General features: G+C 32.9%; 3 protein-coding genes across 4 annotated transcripts; 1 reads left to right on the top strand and 2 right to left on the bottom strand.

Moving 5' to 3' along the window:
• Nucleotides 1–44: 44 nt before the first annotated feature.
• Nucleotides 45–6297, top strand: LOC105140168 (lysine histidine transporter 1-like). 2 transcript variants are annotated; one of them, XM_011046888.1, is made up of 10 exons: nt 45–558; nt 1839–1897; nt 2701–2791; nt 3775–3923; nt 4066–4449; nt 4813–5206; nt 5328–5433; nt 5515–5606; nt 5735–5803; nt 5887–6297. In XM_011046888.1, the coding sequence occupies exons 4-10, from the start codon at nt 3871–3873 to the stop codon at nt 5983–5985; spliced, it is 1197 nt and encodes a 398-aa protein (XP_011045190.1). In that variant the 5' UTR covers nt 45–558; nt 1839–1897; nt 2701–2791; nt 3775–3870; the 3' UTR covers nt 5986–6297. The 2 variants fall into 2 exon arrangements, with proteins under 2 accessions (XP_011045190.1, XP_011045189.1); XM_011046887.1 differs by lacking the exons at nt 45–558; nt 1839–1897; nt 2701–2791 and adding an exon at nt 3234–3369.
• Nucleotides 6298–8831: 2534 nt separating this feature from the next.
• LOC105140167 (DNA-binding storekeeper) lies at nt 8832–9938 on the bottom strand. The gene has a single exon (XM_011046886.1). It carries the CDS (start codon nt 9647–9649, stop codon nt 8906–8908), a length of 744 nt encoding a protein of 247 aa, XP_011045188.1. The 5' UTR covers nt 9650–9938; the 3' UTR covers nt 8832–8905.
• Nucleotides 9939–11179: 1241 nt separating this feature from the next.
• Nucleotides 11180–17425, bottom strand: LOC105140166 (transcription factor GTE8-like). Its single transcript, XM_011046885.1, has 11 exons — nt 17128–17425; nt 15379–16675; nt 15248–15296; nt 15010–15144; nt 14096–14169; nt 13890–13962; nt 13235–13315; nt 13029–13144; nt 12854–12920; nt 12563–12693; nt 11180–12476 (listed from the first exon to the last, which is right to left on the bottom strand). The coding sequence occupies exons 2-11, from the start codon at nt 16612–16614 to the stop codon at nt 12207–12209; spliced, it is 2232 nt and encodes a 743-aa protein (XP_011045187.1). The 5' UTR covers nt 16615–16675; nt 17128–17425; the 3' UTR covers nt 11180–12206.
• Nucleotides 17426–23617: the final 6192 nt, after the last annotated feature.

The following is a 23617-nucleotide window of genomic DNA, read 5'->3' as shown; positions in this document are numbered from 1 at the left end:
CTCGAGGAATTGCAGACATATACTCTTGAAGTCTTGATGTCATCATTGGCTTCCAAATGGATCAATTGTTGATAAAAAGGAAGAACAGGATAAGGATCAATATTTGTCAGAACTTAGGCAAAAATGTTGAGGTAACTTATCTCGTTAGGCTTGAGATCGGAGCCCAGAGATGGCACAGGATGATGTTGATTATAACAAAAATTTGATGTAGGATATTAAACGAAGATTTTGCATAAATTGAGGTTCATCACAAGGGATCACCACCCAATGATAAGCTGGAAAGCCGAGAGCTCTTGTTTGTATTATACTGATATTAGTATTCCTGGGCAGCAGTGTTTGGTTTCTTTTGCAAGCTTCAAAGGCAAAGTAACCATAGACGTAAAGGTTGAGAAGGGAGCATTAACGCAAACTATCCATGTCTACTTATCTTTCAAATTGCAGATATGGCTCAAGGGGATATTTCAGAAACAAGCCTTATGCTCTTTGTGTCAGGATAAACTCCTCGCTTCAGTTGTGTGGTAAACTAAGTGGCTGGAAGATTTTGTGTTGGACTATAAGGTCACGTTTGATTATTGTTTCAGAATAAAAGAAACTGAAAATAGCTTGGCTCTGTCTCTCTCTCCATTTAGAGAAACTGAAAATTGACTAAAAATTATCCTAATTTTATCTTTATCTCCGTAATAATATCTTAGTAAATCCTTTTTTTTTAAACAATAATTGTTGTATGTAATCTCGTACAATATGATGGTAAAACTACCATATTAATTAAAAAGAAAAGTAGTTAAATGTCTATTTGATTTAAATGTGACAGTAGCATTATTAAACAAAAGAGAGCAAGAGAAAAGAGAGAGAAAAAGGAAGAAGAGGTCATAAAGCAGTTTGTCTTTTTTTCTTGATTTCTAGCTCGTTCACTCTTGGATTGAGCTGAGATTTTAACCGTAACTTTTAGACATATTATTCTTCATTTGAACAGTTAGATTGAAAATTGATGGTGTAGAAGCTGGTTGTTTTAACTGAAAAAAAAGATTATCAGTATTGTGAGTTTTTTCTCAAATACTTTTTCTTTAATGTTATTATATTTCAAGAATAAGTTGTTTTTGATAATATATATGTTGTAACCCTTAGTTGAATTTAAGGAAGAACAGTTATAAATTCATTATTTGTTGATAATAGAAGTTTTTAGGTGGACTACAGTCTCGTAGTTTTTCCTGAATTGAGTTTTTCACTTAAAAATATTGGTATTGATTTGTATGAATGTTATTTTATATTTATTGATTGTTTGATCATAATTTTGATTGCACAAAAAAAATTAAAATTTTTAAATTATAAATTGATTTAGGTAAATTGATATCCAGTTATTTATTTCTATCTTTTCTAATAACAATAAAATATTATCTAATAGTTGAAATTAGCTAGTGATTCATGTGGGAGACTGCCTTGATAAAAAAAAACTTTGGATAAACTAATAATGATAGCTAGTCTTTTTATATTAAACTATTATGGTGGTGGGCCTTGTATCACATTGTCTGTTATCCGATGAAAGCTTCTTCTTCATCAACTCTATTCAATCCAATTTTATTTTTTATATCAGGTATAAGCTATATTCTAATATTAGAAATTATAATAGAAAGCTTGGGATCCATCAACCTATCCTCTCTTTTTTTATTTGTGACTCAGTGGTTAGTCCTTGAATTTACGTATGCATAAGTATTCTATTCTTGTAATATTATTTTTCTCATTCTTGATATATATATATATATATTTCATATTCTTTCTCCAAACCCCGCTGCTACTAAGAAGGATGTTCACCTTTTAAAATATCTTGTATAAATAAGCAGGAACAGAGGATGGGATTCGATTTATCACGACGGGAGCAAGAATAACTATACAGTAGCAGGTATTTGATTGTGATTGTGTTTGAGTTGCTTTTAATTGTGGTTAAAACAAACCTTGTTGAGATGAACGGAAAAAATAGCATGCCGTATCGATAAAGAATATTTCCTTCTTACATCCTTCTTTGAATTCTTGGTGCAACCATGAAAAGAAAGATGGATATGCGAAGAGATTTCCAGGAAATTGCAGGCTGTTGTTGTCATAGATAGAGATTGCAGAATAAAGTTTACCTTAGCCCAGAAATAGTAGGAACGGGGCAGCGTGGTTTTGTAGATTAGACATCAATGAGGATTTGATTCAAAGTGATGTGCTAGCAAGCGTACAGCTGTTGATTATACACCAGCAGATTTGTCAGTATTACTAATACTAGAACCTTAAACGTATGCTAGCTGTATGTTTCCCAAAGATTCCACCATTGCAATGTTTGGCGCCATGTGTCAGTGCAAGCATAATAAATTATATCAGATGGAGTAGGCAGAATAGATAAATAGAATAGAAGTTCGACAGTTTCAAGGCCTGCCAGCCACTTCGCCACAGGCCTCGGTCAGATACTCCTAAGAAGGTGGCGATTCCTTTATAGGAATATCACCTGCCATGTCGCAAAAATGGTGATCCTGTATTTGCATGGAAAGCATTTAGGGTCCCCAGCTGTTGACAGGATTTGATGGTTAATTTTACTTGAAAAGTAGAGGAATAATAATGAAGAATTTTATAGTTGGCCAATGTCATTAACCTCTTTGCGGGAAATACAAGCAAACTGCAGCATCTAAATGCTGTGTATTTTTTTTCTTCTATCTTGTTTAGCAGAAGGCTGCAAGAATTAGGTGCATGAATGCCGACCAGCATCAATATCAACAAGCCAAAATAAGGCCTGCCCACATGACCAAGAGCGCTTAAGGTGTGCTGAAAATGGTTTTTCCTTATTTAGTTTTTCTTTTTCAATGCAAAATTGAAAACGTGTTACTGTGCTGAAAATAAAATTCTATATAAAAAAAAAAAAACGAAATACATTGGACTTCCAAAGCCAAAATCATTCATGTTCAATGCACACAGGATGCCAAAAACATTAGAATAGAACATGTAACAAAAAGGAAAAATGAAAAAAAGAAAAAAAAGAACGAAAGAGAGAATGAAGAATCTGTACAGAAAAGAATTTAAGGTAAGTATGATATTTGTTTGTTAATTAAGATACCGCTCGTGGATTCTGCTCTTTGCATTATATTTTTTTCATTTAAAAAAGATCCATTATATTTAATTCTTTTGGATTATGTTGCTTGTCATCAAGCTGGCGAACGGTATCCCTTTAAAGTCATCGTCATTTTCGATATTCCCCTAATTCGCAATTCCTAATTATATATTGCTATTTCCAAAGATTCATTGTCATCTTCATTTGTCACAAAATTCTCAGCCTGCACAGAAATGGGTACTCAAGTTCCTGATAATCAAAAACCTGATGTCCCCGAGGAAATTTCAGTAGTATGTCCCTCTCCTGTCCTACACAACAACATGTTTTCATCTGGAATGATAGCTAGACTCTACTATGTGAAGTTACAGCAGGCTTTGTTTGTCCATTAGGATCTTACCTCTTCTTGTAACAGAAATATTTCTGCTGAGTTATGCTAGGATGCAGGATTACGAAGTTAGTAGAAGCAAAAACAGGAGGGTACTTTACATACAATATGCCTTAGGATAGTGCAAACCATGCTGGCTTGTGGAACCAAGATCCTGAGTCTGTGATCAATCAACAAATCATAGTCATGAACCCTTTTTTTATTTTCTGGAATATCCATCTAGCATCTACTTGGAATTGGATTGCTCAATTTTTAACTGTGCAGTTTTGTTATTGAAAGTAACAAAGAGATGTGATATTGTGAATGACAGGCAGATAGAAGGAAGAAGGAGATTGATGATTGGCTTCCAATCACTTCCTCGAGAAATGCAAAATGGTGGTATTCAGCTTTCCACAATGTGACGGCCATGGTTGGAGCTGGTGTCCTCAGTCTTCCATATGCAATGGCAAATCTTGGATGGTATGTGTCTTCGTCAGCATCATCGTGAAATTGCCTGATTCATGTTTGTCCTTAAATCTTTAAATTTTTCTAGAAAATGGAATTAGTCTTATTCTGTGACGGCATGATTGGTAATTCAGGTCTTTTTCATCTTTGATTCCAGGGGCCCTGGTACCGTAATTCTTGTGCTCTCATGGACCATCACTTTGTACACCTTATGGCAAATGGTTGAGATGCATGAGATGGTTCCTGGGAAACGATTTGACCGATACCATGAGCTTGGCCAGCATGCCTTTGGTGAAAAACTTGGTCTTTACATAGTAGTGCCCCAGCAGCTTATTTGTGAAGTAGGGGTTGACATAGTCTACATGGTTACTGGAGGAAAATCACTTCAGAAGATCCACAAGTTAGTGTGCAAAGACTGTGCACCGATCAAATTAACCTACTTTATCATGATTTTCGCCTCGGTTCATTTCGTGCTTTCTCATCTTCCCAACTTTAACTCTATCTCTGGTGTTTCACTGGCTGCCGCAGTCATGTCTTTGAGGTATGTTGGCCGCAAGTCAAATGACCACCCTCTTTGATTTGCAATACAGAATTCTAAATCCTCTGCTGGAAAATTGAAGAGGATAGGATGGAATTGAGAGGCACGAATTGCTTAAATGATTTCTAGAAATTAATCAATGAGGCAACCGTTTAGCATAATCCATTATGAATTCAAAAAATAACGATCAGCTTTAGCCAGAGACTGCAGCCTCCTGTGTTATAAATGAAAAGCATTCCTACAGGGTACACCTAATGCAACAGAGAATTCTTCAAGAGTCATGGGAATTCATTTAATTCTTGTTTTGTACTTTCTAATTGATGATGACCAAACACAATCGTGTTTGGTGTAATGAATCTTTTGCAGTTACTCTACCATTGCATGGACAGCTTCTGTCCACAAAGGTGTGCAGCCAGATGTCGAATATGGCTACAAAGCCTCGAAAACTTCTGGAACGGTCTTCAATTTCTTTTCTGCCTTGGGCGATGTAGCTTTTGCCTATGCTGGGCACAACGTCGTGTTAGAGATTCAAGCAACAATTCCATCTAAACCAGGCAAGCCATCGAAAGGGCCAATGTGGAAAGGAGTGGTGGTTGCCTATATAGTTGTAGCATTGTGCTACTTCCCAGTTGCTCTGATAGGGTATTACATGTTCGGTAATAAAGTCGAAGATAACATACTCATATCGTTAGAAAAACCAACATGGCTCATCGTAGCAGCGAACATGTTCGTTGTTATCCATGTTATCGGAAGCTATCAGGTTTGATTTGATGCAGTTGATCATGTCTCATGAGCAGTTCAATCGCCATGATAGCAAAACTAACATGAATTTGTCCTCTCTTTTTTTTTTTTATTATTCTTTTGTTTCTGTTGTAGAACAGATATATGCAATTCCAGTATTTGACATGCTAGAAACATTGCTGGTAAAGAAGTTGCATTTCAGGCCTTCCAGAAAGCTTCGATTCATCTCACGCAATATATATGTTGGTGAGTAAATTTCACCAGTGTTGTCACTTCGGAAGTGTCTGGTTTAATTCGTATAAACTGAGACTTCGATTATGATTTCAGCGTTTACAATGTTCGTTGGCATCTGCTTCCCTTTCTTTGGTGGTCTTCTGGGATTCTTCGGAGGATTTGCTTTTGCCCCAACAACTTACTTTGTAAGCACTAGTTTCTTGTCCTGTGCAATAAAAAATGAAATTTAGTTGCAGAAATTTCTTGTTTAGTTTACGGACTTCTCAAGGATGCTTCAGTTCCAATTCCTGAATCTCTTTCCTTTCATTTTCAGCTCCCTTGTATCATATGGCTGGCCATCTACAAACCAAAAAGGTTCAGCTTATCATGGATCACCAACTGGGTATGCTCAATGCTTAATTTTTCACACCACACTTTGATATGCTTTTCATCTCCTCAAACCTGATCCTGCATTCTCCATTTCAGATCTGCATTATACTTGGCTTCTTATTGATGATTTTGTCACCTATTGGAGGGTTGCGGACAATCATACTTAATGCCAAGGGCTACGAGTTTTTCTCTTGATCAATCCTCACACAACTCAGTGTAAATTCTGAGAACTGTATTAGACTGGCGCCCTATAGCTGTATTAAAATTAAGATGTCTTTGACAATAAGTCAGACTCAGTTTGTGCAGAAGTCATTGCTGATCGGTAGGTATTGTCTTTTCCATTGTCCACCAATGTTGTTTTCAAGCTTGGCCACAGTTTGTCTCTTATTTGAACTGCAGTTGCCTCGCATTTTGCGTGTCAGCGGAACATGATCTTATTATTTGTTTTTGGTGAAGTGTCTGGATTTGAGTACTAAACTTGCCTCGGATTCTTTGTTTCCTATGAAACGCCATGGAAGGAGTTCTGGATTCACTTTAATGTCATCAACATTTTTGCATACTCTTGGAGGTCATGATTCCTCACTGTCATTCTCATAACTCATCTCTCATGGTTTTCGAAGAGCTTACTCCTGCAATGTAGAAATCTTAGTTCGATTTCCACTCCACAATTTCTCTGAACCATGCTTCAAGATTGTTGCATGGCATAGGGAGTTTTCTCACCAAAAGCAACTGTTGAAGAGTTAAATTATTGATGCACTGTTTAACTCCAGGAATGACTGGTATGCTTACCCTGGTTACGCTGCAAAAATTAATCTTCAACGCAAAAACAAGAAAGAGTATGAAAGCGTTTTCAATATGTTTTATAGCATCCATTCAATAAACTAAATAAAAAATTATATACACAAATAAATGTTAAAAAAAAATTGAGATAAATAAAGCGTCATCTCGAGCTGGGGGAGCAATTTATTTCCTTGTAATTATATAATGATATGGCTATAAAGTTGTTTCTTAAAGAAAAATCAAATAATTTTCCAGTATAGTTCCTCCTTATCTAGCTATTTGTTTTCAGCAAAAAAATATATAGATTTTCTTAGATGTAAAGAATTCAAAGCAATTAAAATAAATATAAAAAGAATGAAGAATTTGAAATAAAAAAAAAATGTATCTCATTAATTAAAGCTCATTTATCTTATTAATGTATTCCTTTTTAAAAAATAAATTTTGAGAATATTGTTTTTAAAATAAAAACTCATCGGAATTACAGGAGCAAGTGTTGACAATATTTACAAAAATATATTAAAAAAAAATATAAGAATAATAAACTGCTCTCTCGTCACCACTTGGACCATATGGAATAATTTTTTCATTAATTATACAATAATAAAATAATAAAAAGGATATCTACAAGAAAGACAACACATGAAATTAAAAAAAAATCGCTAAAAAAATAATATTTAATAAAATATAAAAAATACTATAATAATATATTAAAAAATAAAACTTGACTGATATTGAATAAAATAATTCAAAATATATTTTTAATTATTTACTCTAATGAATCTTAAATAAAATTATATATAAAAATACGCTTTTATGAAAGCACACCAAGTGCCAGACCTATAATAAAGAAGGGCCAGCCGAGCACGCATCGTTGACTATGAAAATGCCAACAACCTCAAGTTGGGAAGTCACGAGTCATCCTTAAAAAACCCATCTTGCAATAAGAACATCATTTTCATGAGCCCCAATTTGCTTTCTCCAGTCAAATAAATCATCAAAAACACTTCAATAATATTCCTCTATCAAATGGAACTTCTTAATATTAAAATTAATTTCTTTTACTTAAATTTAATCAACAATAACCTTTTCTTTTCTTTATCGTTTCCTGAGTCCTCTGGACATTCTGACCAACCGGCCAATCTACTCACAACAGCACCGAGAAATAGGAAGATTCATCCTGGAAAACAGAAAAGCTTTACCACCGCTTATTTGACTCTAAAGACTGCTGCTACTTCAGCTATGAATTCTATAGAACAAGAGGCCGTAAAGATCACAGGTTGGATACGGAAAGCCAACTACACTTGCCTGCTTCCCCTTCGACACGGGCGATCTAATCTTTCCCACATTTGACTAATCCCATCAGAAATCAAGTACCTGTACAATTATTTTCCCTGACTAGATCACTAATTCCAAGCCCAAATTCAGTTCCGCTCTTGTTTTTCACTCGTCTAATTTATTACAAGACGAAATTATATGATTCATTGAGGTTTCTGCAGCCAAAACTGTTCTTAGCTGCTCAAATTGTTTCAGCCGTTGCCGAGTTCCATACCAGTTTGGTCATGTAAAAGTGGGCATATCCAACATCTATGAACCTAGCACCTGCCCACCCATTTTGAACATATGAACACAACATAAATGCCGTGACAGGAAGGACAAAACGACGCAACTGCCATTCCATTCTGTGCCCATACTCAACCCCATTTTGAGGAAGATTTCTCAATCATACAACCAACCTCTCCTACCTGCTTCATTAATCTATACAGCTTTCTTGTTGGCCAGCTCCAACACCATAGTACACTTTTTAGCAGAAAGACTAACGTTAAATTTTTTTATTTGTAGTTTTTTAAAAAAGATATTTTTTTATTTTAAATTTATTTTAAATATCATTATTTATCTAAAGGATTCAAAATATAGCAACATAATTTACAATAAAAAATAATTAATTAATGTTTTTCAAAAAAAACAAGGCCATACCTGTCACGTTGTAATAAGAAGGTGGTTGTAAGTGAATTTCTACCTTTTTTTATTAAAATTTTAAATTTTTTAACTTCAAATTAAAATTTTATTTTATTTTGATATTTTTCTGAGAAATAAACACTTAAAAAACAATCAATATCACACTTTTAAACACATTCAAACACCGTCATTGTATATCAGAGTTGCATTCACAAGAAAAGTTTTCAGATAATAACTAGTAAACAAATCAACTAAACACCTAGAGCCCTACAGATAATTGCTACAAAAATCATAGATTGCTTGCATTGACAATGTAAAATGAAGGGAAATTTCTTGAGCCAAAACGAAGAAATGAAAACTTAAATTTGAGTTTATTAATTTATGTCGATTTCTTTTCCAATTTAGCACTCCTTTCTCTGTACAATTGAACCCACAAATTGGTAACCCACAAAATACTAACACTAATAGCAATTACAACAACAAACAACCAAGAAACCCAAATCCATTTAGGAATTATACCACCATCAACCCCACTAATAAAAAACGCACCCATTTGATACACAAAATACGGCCCCAAAATCCCTCTAACGACGGAATAAAAGGCATAAAATGGCAGAGACAAAAAATCATACACTTTGGCAGCAAACTCCACATCGATTCTCCTCACATTGGCAAGTGTCCACGCGTTCTGACACGCGCTAGTCACCTCTGCAAGAATCAGCAGCATCAGTACCGCGTAGGCGCCGCGAGTGACAAGGTAGCGGCAAGTGACGAAGACAAAAAGAGTTGCCAAGTGATGCCCGATGAAAAGGATGTCACTTGGTGAGAAAATAAGGTAGTGAATAAGATCCATTAAGAAGTAGGAAATGCTATAATCAAGGACCGAGGCTTCTGTTTTTGTGTTTAAGGAAGAGAAACCTCGGTTTGGGTCTGTGAATAGTGCGTGCGTCGCTAAAAACACCGCCGGTGTACCGTGAAATATAGAGATTAAGCAGCTGGCTGCTTCAGGTCGGATCTTGGGACTCCAGTTACGGAAAACAAGAAAATGGGCTGCGAGGTAAATGGTGAGGAAGAAGGAGAAGAGGATAGGGAGGTCTGGGAGCGATTTGATTAGGGTTTCCATTATTTTTTGAACCTCTTTTTTAATGAATTTAGAGAGTCTCTAATACACAAAAAATAGAGAGAGACTTTATAGAGAGGGAGGAGAGTAATTTGGTGATGATAGTGGTGGTGTTAGGGAAGGGGGCCGTTTGGTGAGAGGTTATCTCTCTCACTTCTTTTGCCTTTTTCGTCCGTGCTTCTCGAGGAATTGAGAGCTTCAAGGTTTACAAGGGAATTGTGAAAAAGGACTTCAAAAAGCGAGGTCGTTTTATAGCGTTCGCTACTCTTTCAGGGATGCCTAGAAATTTAACCCGTACGACGCTAACGATGGAATTAACTTTTTTTAATATAAAAAAATGAATAACTGTTCCTAATATTTTTTTTTAAAATAATTTAAAACAATTAAACTTATAATTATATTAAAAAAATTAAATATTAGTTGAACTTAAAATAAATATTTAAAATAAAAAAATTTATAAATATTTAAAAATAAATATATGAAAATGAATTGTATCAATATAAAATAACCTGTAAATTTTCATAACAAATCATAAGAATATAATAATTTTTTAGAAAAAAATTTAAATAAATTTTAAAATTTAATTTTTAATAAATCTAAAATTAAAAGATAAAATTAAAAAAATTAATAAAAAATAAATTTAAATAAGTTTGAATTAACTTGTTAAACTCGCAACTCATCTAATAAAACTAAAATAAGTCGATTAAAAATAAATTGAAATAATTTATAAAATTTAATTTCAATTAATATTAAAAAATAAAATTAACAAATTCAATTAAAAAAACACAACTTAAAGTAATACAAGTTAACAAATGAACTCATAAACTAAATTATGAGATAAAATAATATTATAAAAAATAAATTAAAACAAATTAAAATTTTAATTTTTAATTAATTTAATATTAAAAAAATCAAATCAACTTATAAAACTAGAAAAATTTCAAAAAATAATATAAATAAAATTAAAGAATATATATTATTTTACAGTGTAAAATAAAATATTTTCTGAAAATAAATATATTCTGTTTTATAGTGTAATTATAATTGATTTTTAGAAAAAAAATTATGTCAATATATATATTATTTTATTTTTAAAATATTAATTTTAATATCAACACATTAAAAAAATTTGAACATTAAAAAAAATTAAAAATATATTAATTTATAATTAATAAAAAAATAAAAAAATTACAACATAAAATTAAACAAGTTTTCGCATGTTTTTAGTATCATGTTGCAAATGCTTTTACTTTTCGTTTTAAGAGTTTTAAAATGTATAGAATATATTTTTTAATATAAAAACATCAAAATGATAAAAAATAAAAAACATGAAATTAATATTTATTTTTAATCACACACTTTGAAAAAACATCTAAAATCAAAATCCACTATACTCCGAAACAGTACAAATCCCTGATGATCAATCTATATGAAATGAAGAATCGCAAATAATTTTAATTTCAAGACTCTCTTGATTATTTTGAGCACAAATCCTTTCATTTTTTTCTTTTTCCAGAAGAGAGTTGAAGATAATTTTATTTTATTTTTTCTCATTTTCCCAATTTTTCAAAAAGAAGACCGAACTCGCAGCAAACATGATGATAAAAGTGATCGTTCAGCAGCAGAAGACACTATAATAAAACAACATACTAACAGCCCTTCGAGACTGAAGAAATCCAAAAATGCTCAACATTAGGCTTTCTGCATAACTAGGTCAAGAATCCAGGGGAGCCAGAAATTCCATACTGTTGCTCCAAATGGTCAGTAGACATTCTGGCCACTCTAGCACATGCAAGAAGCAAGCTTACAAGCATCACCGTGTAATTGCAATCCCCCTCCCTGTCCATAGACATTACACTGAACTCTCACATTATCACATTGAGAGCATCAGAATCCCAGCGCATTATCCTCAGCCTCTATTAGACTTGATCAAAAACCCGAAGGACATAAGTTTCTGGTTCGCATAACCTATAATCCACTCCACCTATATCAATTGCACACCAACCCAAAAGCCATAGAACTGATAGTAAGATCAATTACACCACCATTAGCATCAAAACACAATCTACCAAATGAGATCCCATCACCTTCAACCACAAAATTCCAACAACAATACTACTGAGAAAACAGACTTCCCACCAAATTCCAAGGTCACCCAAAGAAAGTATCTTATATAGCCTGTAGTCATTAGATACCATATTGGGTTCACATAGTTCCAAACTCATCTCTCTTAGATAAAACCGGGTCTCAACACAACTCTCTGCTGCTTGGCTACAAAGGCCTTTATGCTCTTGGGCAGACGCAGTGCACCAGATCAATCTTTCCATATGGCCTACACACAAGTTCATGTGTCAGGGTAAATCCCATGTCGTGCATGAGTACAATATTTATACATCCAGGCTGTCCATGGTCCTGTTCGCTATATCCAAGAGCCCATCTTATAAAGGAAAGGACCCTAATGGCCTGACAGCCATTCAGAATTACTTAGCCGGTGATTTTTCCCCGATAAGAAGTCAAAACATTGCTTCTTGATTCAACATGACAAACAAAGTATCACAGTTCAGTCAATCTCTCCCTCTTCTACTTCATTTAAAGGATTTAAAACATTTAACGGTTCACCCTCTTCCTCCTCTTCATCATCTTTCATAAACAAACCAAGTTGTTCTAAGGGGTTACAGGCCCCAAACTTGAACCCACCCAAGCCATCTTGTGAGCGATCTGGGCTCGTCTCATCTACAGAGCTTGGTACATGCTCAGCAGGGACAGCCCTGAGCATTTCCAGGTCTTCAAGAAACTGAGAGTTCTCATTAATTTCAACAGTCTTTTCCATCTGCACAACAAACATGCTCCAATAAAATACAGAACACAGAATGATGAAGAAGCTACAGTTCTGCAGCATGAACCTCATGCTTTTACCTTCAGCAAAGCCTGTCGCGCTGCCTCTCTTTCAAGCTCCCTCTTCTGTCTAGCCTCAGCTGCAGCTGCTGCCTCGGCTTGCCTTTGAGCATCTTCAGCAGCTTTTGCTTCAGCAAGCAACCTCGCCTTTTCTGGTCAGACAAGAATACATCATCAGCTTGGAGATACTAATAAATTAAAATACACACTGATATAGTGTACACCACATGTTAACCCAAACATGCAACCAATTGAATTCACACAGAACCACAGACATGATGTGAAAAGTTCAAAGGCAATTCAGAACAGAACCTTTCTTTTTATGCAGTTCAAGTTCCTCCCTCTCCCGCTGCAGTTTCTGAGGATCCCCCTTGTCAACCTGATTCCAGCAAAGATAAAATCAAATGAGATAAAATCCAAAAAATATTATTACACTGCACGTGAACAAAAAGAACAACTTCGAAGGTAGGAAAAACTTGTGCCAGACCTGTGAAAGTGTCTTCTCTTTAGCTTTTAATATGGTATCGGCAAAACGGTTCTTGATCAAAGCATGCCTAATACGCTTCTCAAGAGAGACCTGGCTATCACTTGGAGCACTTTCCCCTAAGAATTTAGATGTTTATGAATTCATTAGTGATATGATCCCCAACACATAAAACAAAATGAAAAGTCCTTCCATCCTCTAAAACTTACCATCTTGCTGGCAATCAGACTCAACAGAACTCAGCTTTTCCTGGGAAGTCTGTTCAAGCTGATCCAAACCACTGACAGATTCTGTACAGGACCCCGATTAGAAAACTTTAGGGATAAAAACAAGGAAGAAAATTTGCAGCACTAGACCAGGAAAAACAACGTAAAAATTTGAGGGCATGCAGATGCCTTCAATGAGCTTTAAAAGATATTATAGACATGTAGCTCAACCTTGTTATTTTTCTCTCGATAAAAAATTGAGAATATCAGATGCACAGTTCAGTACAATTGCAGCTTTTTAACATTTTAAAACACAATTCAGGTATACCTAAGCTCAAATAGAATTTGCATCAGCTTCCAATTTCAGAACAATCCAAATAGAAACTACATCTAATAATAGAGTTCAATTTCGTTTCCCCTAAAAGAGCTTGCATCAGAACAAGAAAAGGTTAAGCATGTATGATAAATTATCTCTCACCTAAGGACTATAAAACAATAATAATGATGTAGCAGCCTAAAGCAGGGATATCCATGATATATTCCAGGGCTCAGCTTTTCTTATTAAGGCTTGTCAACAAGAACTATTAAACATTGAAGTGTTATTTGTACCCTCATTTTGGATCATGCAAGAAAGCAGGATTTAGTAACAAATACTCACGATTCCTCTCAAGCTTAGCACCAGCATTTGTTTTGTTGCCTAATCGAGCTCCACAAACCAAGGTTTCAGATACCTAAAGTTGAAAGGGAAATTAAATAACATTTTCCAAACAGCAAATAAAACAAGACAGACTGCTCTATCCAATCATGAACGTTTAACAAATATAGAATTAAGAATATTCAAAATCATTCAAACAAGCAATTCACCCTTGATGCATTTGCTGGACTTGAAACTTTTGCAATATCTGATTCACTTTGAGAAGAACTGCCAGAGTCTGAATCTGAAAAGAATTGGAGAACAAATTACAAAGCTCTTTTACATGACTAAATAGACAAGTATGACCTGTATTCTTTTGTAAGACAAATTATGTTCCCCTTTAATTTAAACAAAAATTTTCTTCGGAAGTTGAAATGATTCATTACATGAGTAGACTTTTGTGAGCAAGAAAACATTAATTGCAATAATGTTGCATTAAGTTTCTGATATGACATCACTGCTTGTCAGTGTATTAAGGAAAAGAGTCTCCTAACCAAAATTTTCCAATACCACAGTGGACCATCAGAATCACATTTTTTCAATCAATACCATAGGTGAATTCCTGTCCTTAAATCACTCAAACACATGTAAATGATGATGGATAATGGATGATGGGAAACTCCCAGGGGAGTAAATCCAGGTACCCAGACCTTGAAAGATGATTCTAACAACAAAGCTAGGAACTAATTCAAGTACATGATCTGACAAGGAAAAACAGATATAGAACCATAAATCTCACCAAAGCATGTCTATGAAATAAAGAAGTAAGAAAATTGCAATTTCCATAACCCTTATTCCAAGTTAGTTTCATTGTTTCCATCTCTCTTCACTTAAAAGTTTCAACTTCACAGGTTTGCTCCCCAGTATCCAAAAACATCAGTAGGAACATAAATCTATTAGGGAACATTTAGTGAGCAAGAAATTAGAACTCTAGACGAGTACTCATTAACATGTTCTCTTCCAAATACAACTCAATCGTGCATATTTTTTCACCTTTGTGAGGATTCTTGGACAAGATTTTTGATATAAAACAAAATTTTTGAAGCACAAACAAAAAAAACATAGAAAGGCAAACTTTTTTTACCACTAGAGCTATCTGAGCTGATTTTGCTGCTCTTATGGCCTATATCCTTTTCCTTTTCTATCACCGCAGGTTGATAGCTTGAGACAGGAGGCCCATTGCCACCAATGTCAATTTCCTCATCACCCAGGTCATTCCCTATACACACAGCCCACCAGAGTCAAGTGAACAAAAGGTTCCGATGTGCAAGCCTTGACGGTCAGACCATCATCAACTGTGACAAAGTGTAATAGAAAAAAACCTTTTTTCTGTTGCATGGATGAATTGCTTGGCCCGGATTCATTCAATAGCTGTGACAAAAATAGACAACTGCTGTCATACACAAAAAAGGCAGGAGAGTTCTGGTTAAACAGTAAGCCAAGAGTAAGATACCTCTATTTCACAAGGTTCCCCTCTGGTTTCATTCTTTCGTTTCTCTTGCAAATAGTCATCTAGGAGCTTCCGCAATGTGAACAAGGTGTCATCACTGAGTTCATCAATATCTATCTCAATTTCCTCCTCTCCACCATTCCTCCCACTTGAACAATTTTCCCTCAAGAAATCAATAATATTTACAGGCATTTCTCCCAACAAAGACTCCAATTCTCTACCTAAATTGAGCCTCTCTTCATCTGTCATTCCCCGCTTTCCAGGCTCTGGTATAATGTCATGTTGGAAAGAGGTTACTTTTCTCTTTTTGGCAGGAGATGTTTCAGCAGTTTCAAAGTCTTCATGAGGACCTGAATTTTCCTGCAAAACTTCACCGCCAGCCCTTGGTAATTTCTTCTCAATAGCTTTCCATCTCATTTCAAAAAATTTATTAAGAATATCAGCCATAACGTAGGCATCAGACCCTTGTGGATTGTACACCATAGCATTTTTGAAAGTAAGCCTCACATCAGCCATAAACTCCAAAGGGCTTGAGTAAGCACCAGAAGATATCTTACTCTTTATGGTTCCCAAATCCATTGGATTCTTAATAATAGTATAATAATCCGGGATGTTCAACTTCACAATATCAACTGGGCTGTTGAAGACCCAACCGTATTGATGAGACATCAACCGTTTCAACAGCGTCTCACACTGTTTCATCAATATTATATTTGGAGTGATTGGTGTTGTCTGTCTGGAAACTTGTTTTGCAGACTTAAACCTTCCTGAATTACCCCTATTCCATACACGTGCCTGTCCTGTTAGATTCACTTTCTTCCCAGACCCAGAAGTCATAGCCGAAGACTTCCTAAAAGTTTCTATCCGAGGCCTATTTGTTCCATTGCTACAACTAAGAATGTCACTGGAAGATGACAGTGTAACACCATTCGTTCTCTGTAAATCAACTCTCTTTTGGAGATTCCTTACTTGTTCAAGTTCCCATCTCAACCTTTGTTCTAAATCCTTCCTTTCAGATGGTGACAGGTGCGATGGAGAAAATATCTGCACAGGGACACCAAAAGTGTCCTCTTTGTTGGAATTTAACTTGCTAAGTTTCCGCCCAGGAGCACTAGAACCCTCAGAAACTGTAATCTCCATGTCAATCCTTCCTGAACTAGCAGAACCCTCAATTTCACCTGCTGTGTGAAATCTATTTCTATGATACCTTCCACTGAATTTACCTTTCTTTGCCATCATCTTAGCCAATAACTAAAATCCAGTACTTCTTTTGTTCGCGGGTTGGTTTAATTACCCAACTCTGCATAAATAAATCATGGGAACAAAATTATTCCCCGAGACTTTTAAATACTGTCATTATCTACTTGTACTTCTCAACAATTACACAATTTAACTGCAAAACAATTTTCTAAATTGCATTACTTTATTGGGTTGAAATATTCATGTCTTGCAAAACAATGAATCAAGAACAAGATTTTTGCTTCTCTTTCGATTTCCCCGTTACTCCCAGCAACAAAAATATGGGTAAAATTAACCCTAAATAACATTTAAAATTACTAAAAATTAAACGGCAAAATTAGAGCTGCTTAGAGTTCAAGCCAGTAAGGATTTCAGTAAATTTCAAATTTATCCGTTCAAAATTACAAAAAAAGAATATAGGAATTAAAAAAAAAAAACCTTAAATCCTAATTGCAAGACCAATCATAAAAAATTAGAGAAACAAAACCCTAATAACACTAAAAAGACATTTACCGGTTGCTATCTCTTCGCTGCTCAATGAATGCAAAACGATTCACCGACACAAACTCCAATAGAAGCCGACGATATATACTAATTAACGAAAGATTTACAGAAACTGATCATAAAAACAGAACCCTATATTAACGAAACCCCAAATCTAGCCAAATCGAAGCAACTAGAAGAGTGACTTTGACTAACTGACATCAACGGTTGAAACTAGATCACGATTCGATGAGACAACGCTCCGAAAAACACCTAGAGAGAGAGAGAGAGAGTATCTTTTTTTTTCAATTTTTTATTTTAGAGAGAAAAGAAGAGTTTGGAAGAGTCAGCTTGTTACTGCCTACTTATAACTAGGGTCATTTGGACATATAGCGGCCGTTGGATTTTATGTTTTTATAATTGGACGGTTTTAATGTGCTTATATCTCACCCGAGGGATCTAAAACCAGCGTTGGGGATGGAATATTAATTACTATCTAGTTTAAGTTGTCTTTTCTCTGGGCAAAACTAGCAAATTAATAATGAGTGGCGGTGATAGTGTCACGTGCGAAGTGCATTTAGCATTCAGGAGTTAAATGTGATTGGATAGTAATGTATGACGTGGACTATGTTAGCAGTAGAAGTGATTTATTGGATCGAAAGAGCTGCGTACAATGGGCATTCTTGTATATTAACTTCTCTTTGGATCGATGACCTGCGCTTCGTAGCAGCCGGTTGCCGGTTAAAATATTTTAAGCACGCAAAACGGATATTTAGATAATGATAACTTTTTTAAATAAGTAAATAAAAATCTGATATTTGAGTTATTAATTCGATTACATCTAATAAAATTAAGTAATTTAATAATTTAAATTTAACTATAAGAGTAATAGTAGATGAATTATATAAAAAAATATTTGATAATAATTAATTAAAATAAATGAGCTATCAATATCATATCTAAAAAAAATTAAAAAAATTATTGAAACCCATCATACTCTATTGTGAACATCTTCATTATAAAAAGCTTATAAAAATAGCTTATTAAGATGATTTAAACCTAATAATAAAAGTGTGGACAATGACACTAGCAGAATTAGCATGAATAGCTAGAGTAAAGTTTCAAAAAAGCAAGTTGAAGAAAACAAAATGCCGTAGGCATTCAATGTATTAAATAAATCAATTATATTTAATTTAATATAAAACAACAAATAAAAAGATATAAGGTGACCAATTAAATAAATAAAAAGAGAATGATAGAACTAAGGTCATAAAAAGCATGAAAATAATAGAACTCAATCTTCAATTAAATAAATATTGAAAAATAAAAAAACATTAGATTAAATGATAAAAAAAAAAAAAAACAAAGCAATCATAGGCAAACCTTATAAAATTAGGATCTTTTTTTAAATTTACAACCTATGAAATCTTAGACATGAATTTAATTAAAAAGTTTAAATTTAAACCAATTAAACGTCAAAGAATGAAATTGGGTAAAAAATACCAATTTTAAAAAATTTCAAATAAAAAAAAACAACAATCAAAATAATGAGATAAAATCTAATAGGAAGAAAATTCATGAAGGGTGGAAAAAAATGCAACTCTAAATATTATCTTAGATTATAAGAATAAAAATTAAAAAAACAAAAATTAAATTTGACAAGATAAAAAATTGAATGAGGATGAAATCAAAACAAAAATCTAATTTAATGAATTATTTCAAAAAAAATCATATAAAAAAATATAGATTAAATCAAAAGAAAAAAAATTTAGGGGTTGACTTGAAAAATTAGGGATAAGGTACAAACACTAAGGAAAAAAAGGAAAAAAAATAGTTATTAGTGTCCAATTATAATTCCTCTAGGTAAACGAATTGCATATCCATAAATAAAATGTTAAGATAAAGTTGATATTACATTGACATAATTTTTTTTAGCCACTTCAATCAGTCATATAAGTTATCTAAAAATAATAAATTGGTTATTCCACAATATTTTTTATATATAATTTTTAAAAACCAAATTACCCTTGTACCATCCCCAACAACATTAAAAAAACTAGTTATATAATGACTAAAATATCTTTTAACCCTAGACTTAAGGGAAAACAAAACTCCAAAGACAAATAAGTTTTTTAACTATACTTATAAAAATGAAAAGACAAAATAAACCCTGTTTTCAATTTAAATTCTTCATAATTCAGAGGGTAATATGATAATTTTAATATGCATAGCATAGCAAAACAAAATGATAAAAACACGGCAAACAAACATATTGTTTCTTAAGGGAATCAATGTAATTTTACTATAAAATAGAAGTATATTTTTTATAAATAATATAAATATTACAAATAATAATAAGTCATAAAATATAATAAAATGATATCATAACTAGGTTGAAATTTTTAAAACCAGACGCAAATCGACCCAAGCTATATAAATACAAGTAATCCCAGCCCTTCAGTATAAATAGTATTTCCCCTTCTCTCCCCCTTTTAATCTCTTTCCTTTCAATTTTCTCCTTAAAACTTAGAATTTATTTCCAGACATTATTTATTTGCTCAAGTAAAAGTGTAGCTAGCTGATTCTGTAGTCTAATCTTCCTTCCTTTCACTCCTCCTTTAAAGAGCGCTGCTTTGCGTGATGCACAAACGATGAAGAGGAATATAATTAATGGACTTTGAACTGGTTTGCATTTTTTTTTCTTTTTCTTTTTTAAAGTTGGATTTATTAGGATTTTGGGTGCTTGATTTTGTTGAGTTTTCTTTTAATTACGTTTGGTTTTACTCAGAAACATATACTAACCAACGGATCATTAAAAAAGTTGCATTCAATAAGTTGAATTAATTAAGTTTTCCGGTATCCAACAAAGAATATAAAAGAGTAGATTTCCCCATTAATTTTCTGCTCGATTTTCATCCCACATTTGTCAGCTCATTGGGTGCCCAATCATTGACATATATAATTCCAGTAGCTTTTGATATGGTTTATTGATTTGTAGCCACTCCACTTTAGCAGTAACTTTCACCCAACAAAAACTTTTTTTCCCCAATTCAAATGATGTTTATAGTTGTTCTCGGAATCCAATTCTAGCTTATTTCTTAAAATTCATTTTTTTTCAAAATAAAAAATAAAATAAAGACTAGCAGTTTAGAAAAAACAGACCAGGAAATTGAACAGTAATTTTAGAGAAAGTTTTAAGGCACCCCATTATACCCAAAATGAAGAAAAATGTAAATTCAAGGTCAAATTGAATAATTATTGGATGAATTTGCATAAAAATTAACTTCAAGGACATAATTAAATTTTTAATAGGTCAATTTGATTTAATCATGGGCCAAATTAAATTTTAATTATGTTTAAGAATTAATTTGGATCTAATTGAAGGATTTAATTAAGTGCAAGAACTTAATTATACTTTAAATGGGTCAAATTAATTTTATATGGGGCTTAATTGATAAAAAATTAAGTTTGGGAGCCTAATTTGGGCTTAATTGAGAAAATTAAAATTTTACAAGACCAAATTTAATTTTATCAAGTTAATTGATTGAAATCATAGGCAAAATCATAAGAAAATTGAAGTTTTAGGATCAATTATAGGTGCAATTAAATCAAATTTAAAGAGAAAAGACTAAAATAAACTTTAGCAAAAAATAAAACTTTCATATTTTTCATCTTCTTCTTTAAATCTCTAAAATGACAACTTAGGGAGGCTGCTATGTAGATGCGTTTAATACATATAACATTGATACGACTAAAAGATTGATATTTTCTCCCAAGTACAGGAGTGTCGAAGTAATAAATAACCTGGCAAGACCAGGGTCGAACCATAGGGAGGTTAATTGTACAAATTATAAACAACAATTATAAACAACAACAACAACAACAAAAATAATATTAGTAGCAATAATAATAATAATAATAATAATAATAGTACTAATAGTAGTAGTAGTAATAATAATAATAATAATAAAGCAAAAAAGGAGAAGAAGATGATGATGATGATGATGTGAGCTTTTAGATAGAATATTAATGTAAGGATTAAACAATGATAACAATAAATGTCAAGGTTAGAGGATTCACTAATGGTATGTCAAACAAGTATAGTATAAACTCTTATTATTCAAGTGGAAACCATACACAAAGGAGATTCCAATTTGATTATAGATTGTTAATATTATTACATTAGTCATCTTATTCGATTAATGATAATACTTGTAAATCTCAATTAATGCTAATACTTGTAAATCTTGTCAAGCATTCATGATTATAACTTATGTTAACAACAAATCAAGTTCCTTTCATAGCTCTGGTGTCGGTTATACTATACAATATGGACTATGGAAGTGTCAAGTATTTGTTGTACCAAGTGTTATATAATATAAATTAAGATTAGTCATTTAACAAGCAAAGTATTAAAGAGTGAACAAGATAACAAATACAAAACATGTTAGTATCAAACATTAAAGTCTATATTAAGTTTACACTATACTTATTATTACACCATTAGTGTAACCTTTTTACCTTGACATAATAAACTTAGCTAAACATAATGAAAGAAAGAAAAATAAATAAACAAAATAAGAACATAAATAAGATAAAAGTTAATTAAGTAAATGAAAGGCATAAACTTGATATTAATGAAAACAAAGCATAAACATTACAAAAAATACAAAGAGAGAAAGCAAGAGCATAATCTTGATCTGTAAACCAAAATGCCTAAATGCATGGCAAATGCCTCCTTTTATAAGCCAAAATTAGGAACTATTGATTTGATGACTAATTGATGAGTGGATGACCAACTCTTGACTTGGTAACAATCCTTATCTTCTCTTATCTGCCCAAAATGTCATTAATAATGTCAAAATTGAAGCCACTTAAAACATGAAAGTTGTAGAAAATTATCTCAGCTTTCTTGTGTAAAAAATTCAGGTCATTTGGACTTCTATAACTTCAGATATGGGCCAATAACTAAACAGTGCTCGGGCTCGAAGATAGATTCAGACTTCTTTGTTGTTGCTACAATTTGGACTTGAAAATGACCTTTTTAAGTCTTGGGTTCCATATAAAAGTTATAGGCCCATGTCTTACCTTTCCATCCATATAAAGTAGACCTAAATCTGAGATCTACAGCTCCAGATATGACTCAATTACTGAATAGTGTTCCGGTTTGAATTGCACCGACATCTCTTTTCTAAGTTTGGTCATCTCTGTCCTTTCAATTTCAATTCTTAAATTCATCAATCAATCCTTTCATTTACCCTTGTTTCAGCAGTTTTTCTCTCCCTTTCTCTCCCCACCGTTCCAGCCATCAACCAAAGCCACCCCCAAGTCTACCACATATAACTAGCCTAATCACAAGCTGGCCATCCCCTTCGCCAGATCACCCTTCATTTTTCTCTCCCACCATTTGCAATTGTGTAGTTGCATGCAGAACATGAATTACTGTTCACGTTCTGCAAAATAATTAATATCTTTTTTACTGGCCCTACCTAAATTGCTAGGTTGGGCAATGAAAATAAATTTAAGAACCCTTTAAAAAAATTATAATTTTCTTGCATATTTTCCTACCTATTTTGTATGATAATGGTTGTATATTTACACTGTAAAATACAAATCTAGTATAAAATACCTGGTTTGCTTCAAAATATTTCAAAAAAAATTAAAATACTTCTAGAAAAAATCTAAAAAAACTTTTAAATTAATTTCTCTCTTTTAAAACAAACAATTTTTTTTTGTTTTCATACTTATGACCAAATCCTAAAAACTTTCCAAGCATACCTTCATAAAAAACAAAAATTACATCTTTTTCATTAAAAAAATTCAAAAATAAATATCGTAACCAGTTTATGATTATCCATAAGCATTTAGCCAACATGTTAAAAATCTTTTTCCAATCTTTTTTTTAGGATCCAGATGTAGGCTTTAATATTTGTAGGGTGTAAAATTATACGATAAAAGTACACCCTCAGATATTAAAGATACAAGGTTTAAAAATACGATGTTAAAATTTAAAATTTAGAATGGTTAGGATTTAACCCAATAAGGTAGACAAAATTTAGAATTTAGAACGGTTAGGATTTAACCCGATAAGGTAGACATTTTCTTATGAAAAGAGATCTACCTTGAATCTTAGAAAAGTCCAAAGAATAGAAACCCGACCCAGAAAAATAATCAAACAACAATGGAGCTTATCCTAGGTAGGGTGCACTAGGGATGATGCGTCTTTTTCTTGCACAACTAGTCCCTTACTTAGACTCTCGTAGACTATAGGTTCTTAGTGAACATAATATTAAGTGACGACTCCCGAACATTAATCATAATTTTATAATTAAATTCAAAACCCTTTTCAGTACACAATACCTCACATAGGAGGCATGGTAAAAGCTTCTGTCGTTGCTAGACGATGTTGCGACACGCACCCCCATGACAATTGTTGTTCCTTTAATATATTCCATAAAATTACTATAGATCCACTTTCTCGTTTTCATTTGTTTTTGTTAGTTATAGATCCTATTAATAA

This window comes from Populus euphratica, unplaced genomic scaffold (assembly GCF_000495115.2).
Source record: "Populus euphratica unplaced genomic scaffold, PopEup_1.0 scaffold256.1, whole genome shotgun sequence".
Classification (NCBI taxonomy): domain Eukaryota; kingdom Viridiplantae; phylum Streptophyta; class Magnoliopsida; order Malpighiales; family Salicaceae; genus Populus; species Populus euphratica.
This window is presented reverse-complemented; position numbering and strand designations above follow the sequence as displayed.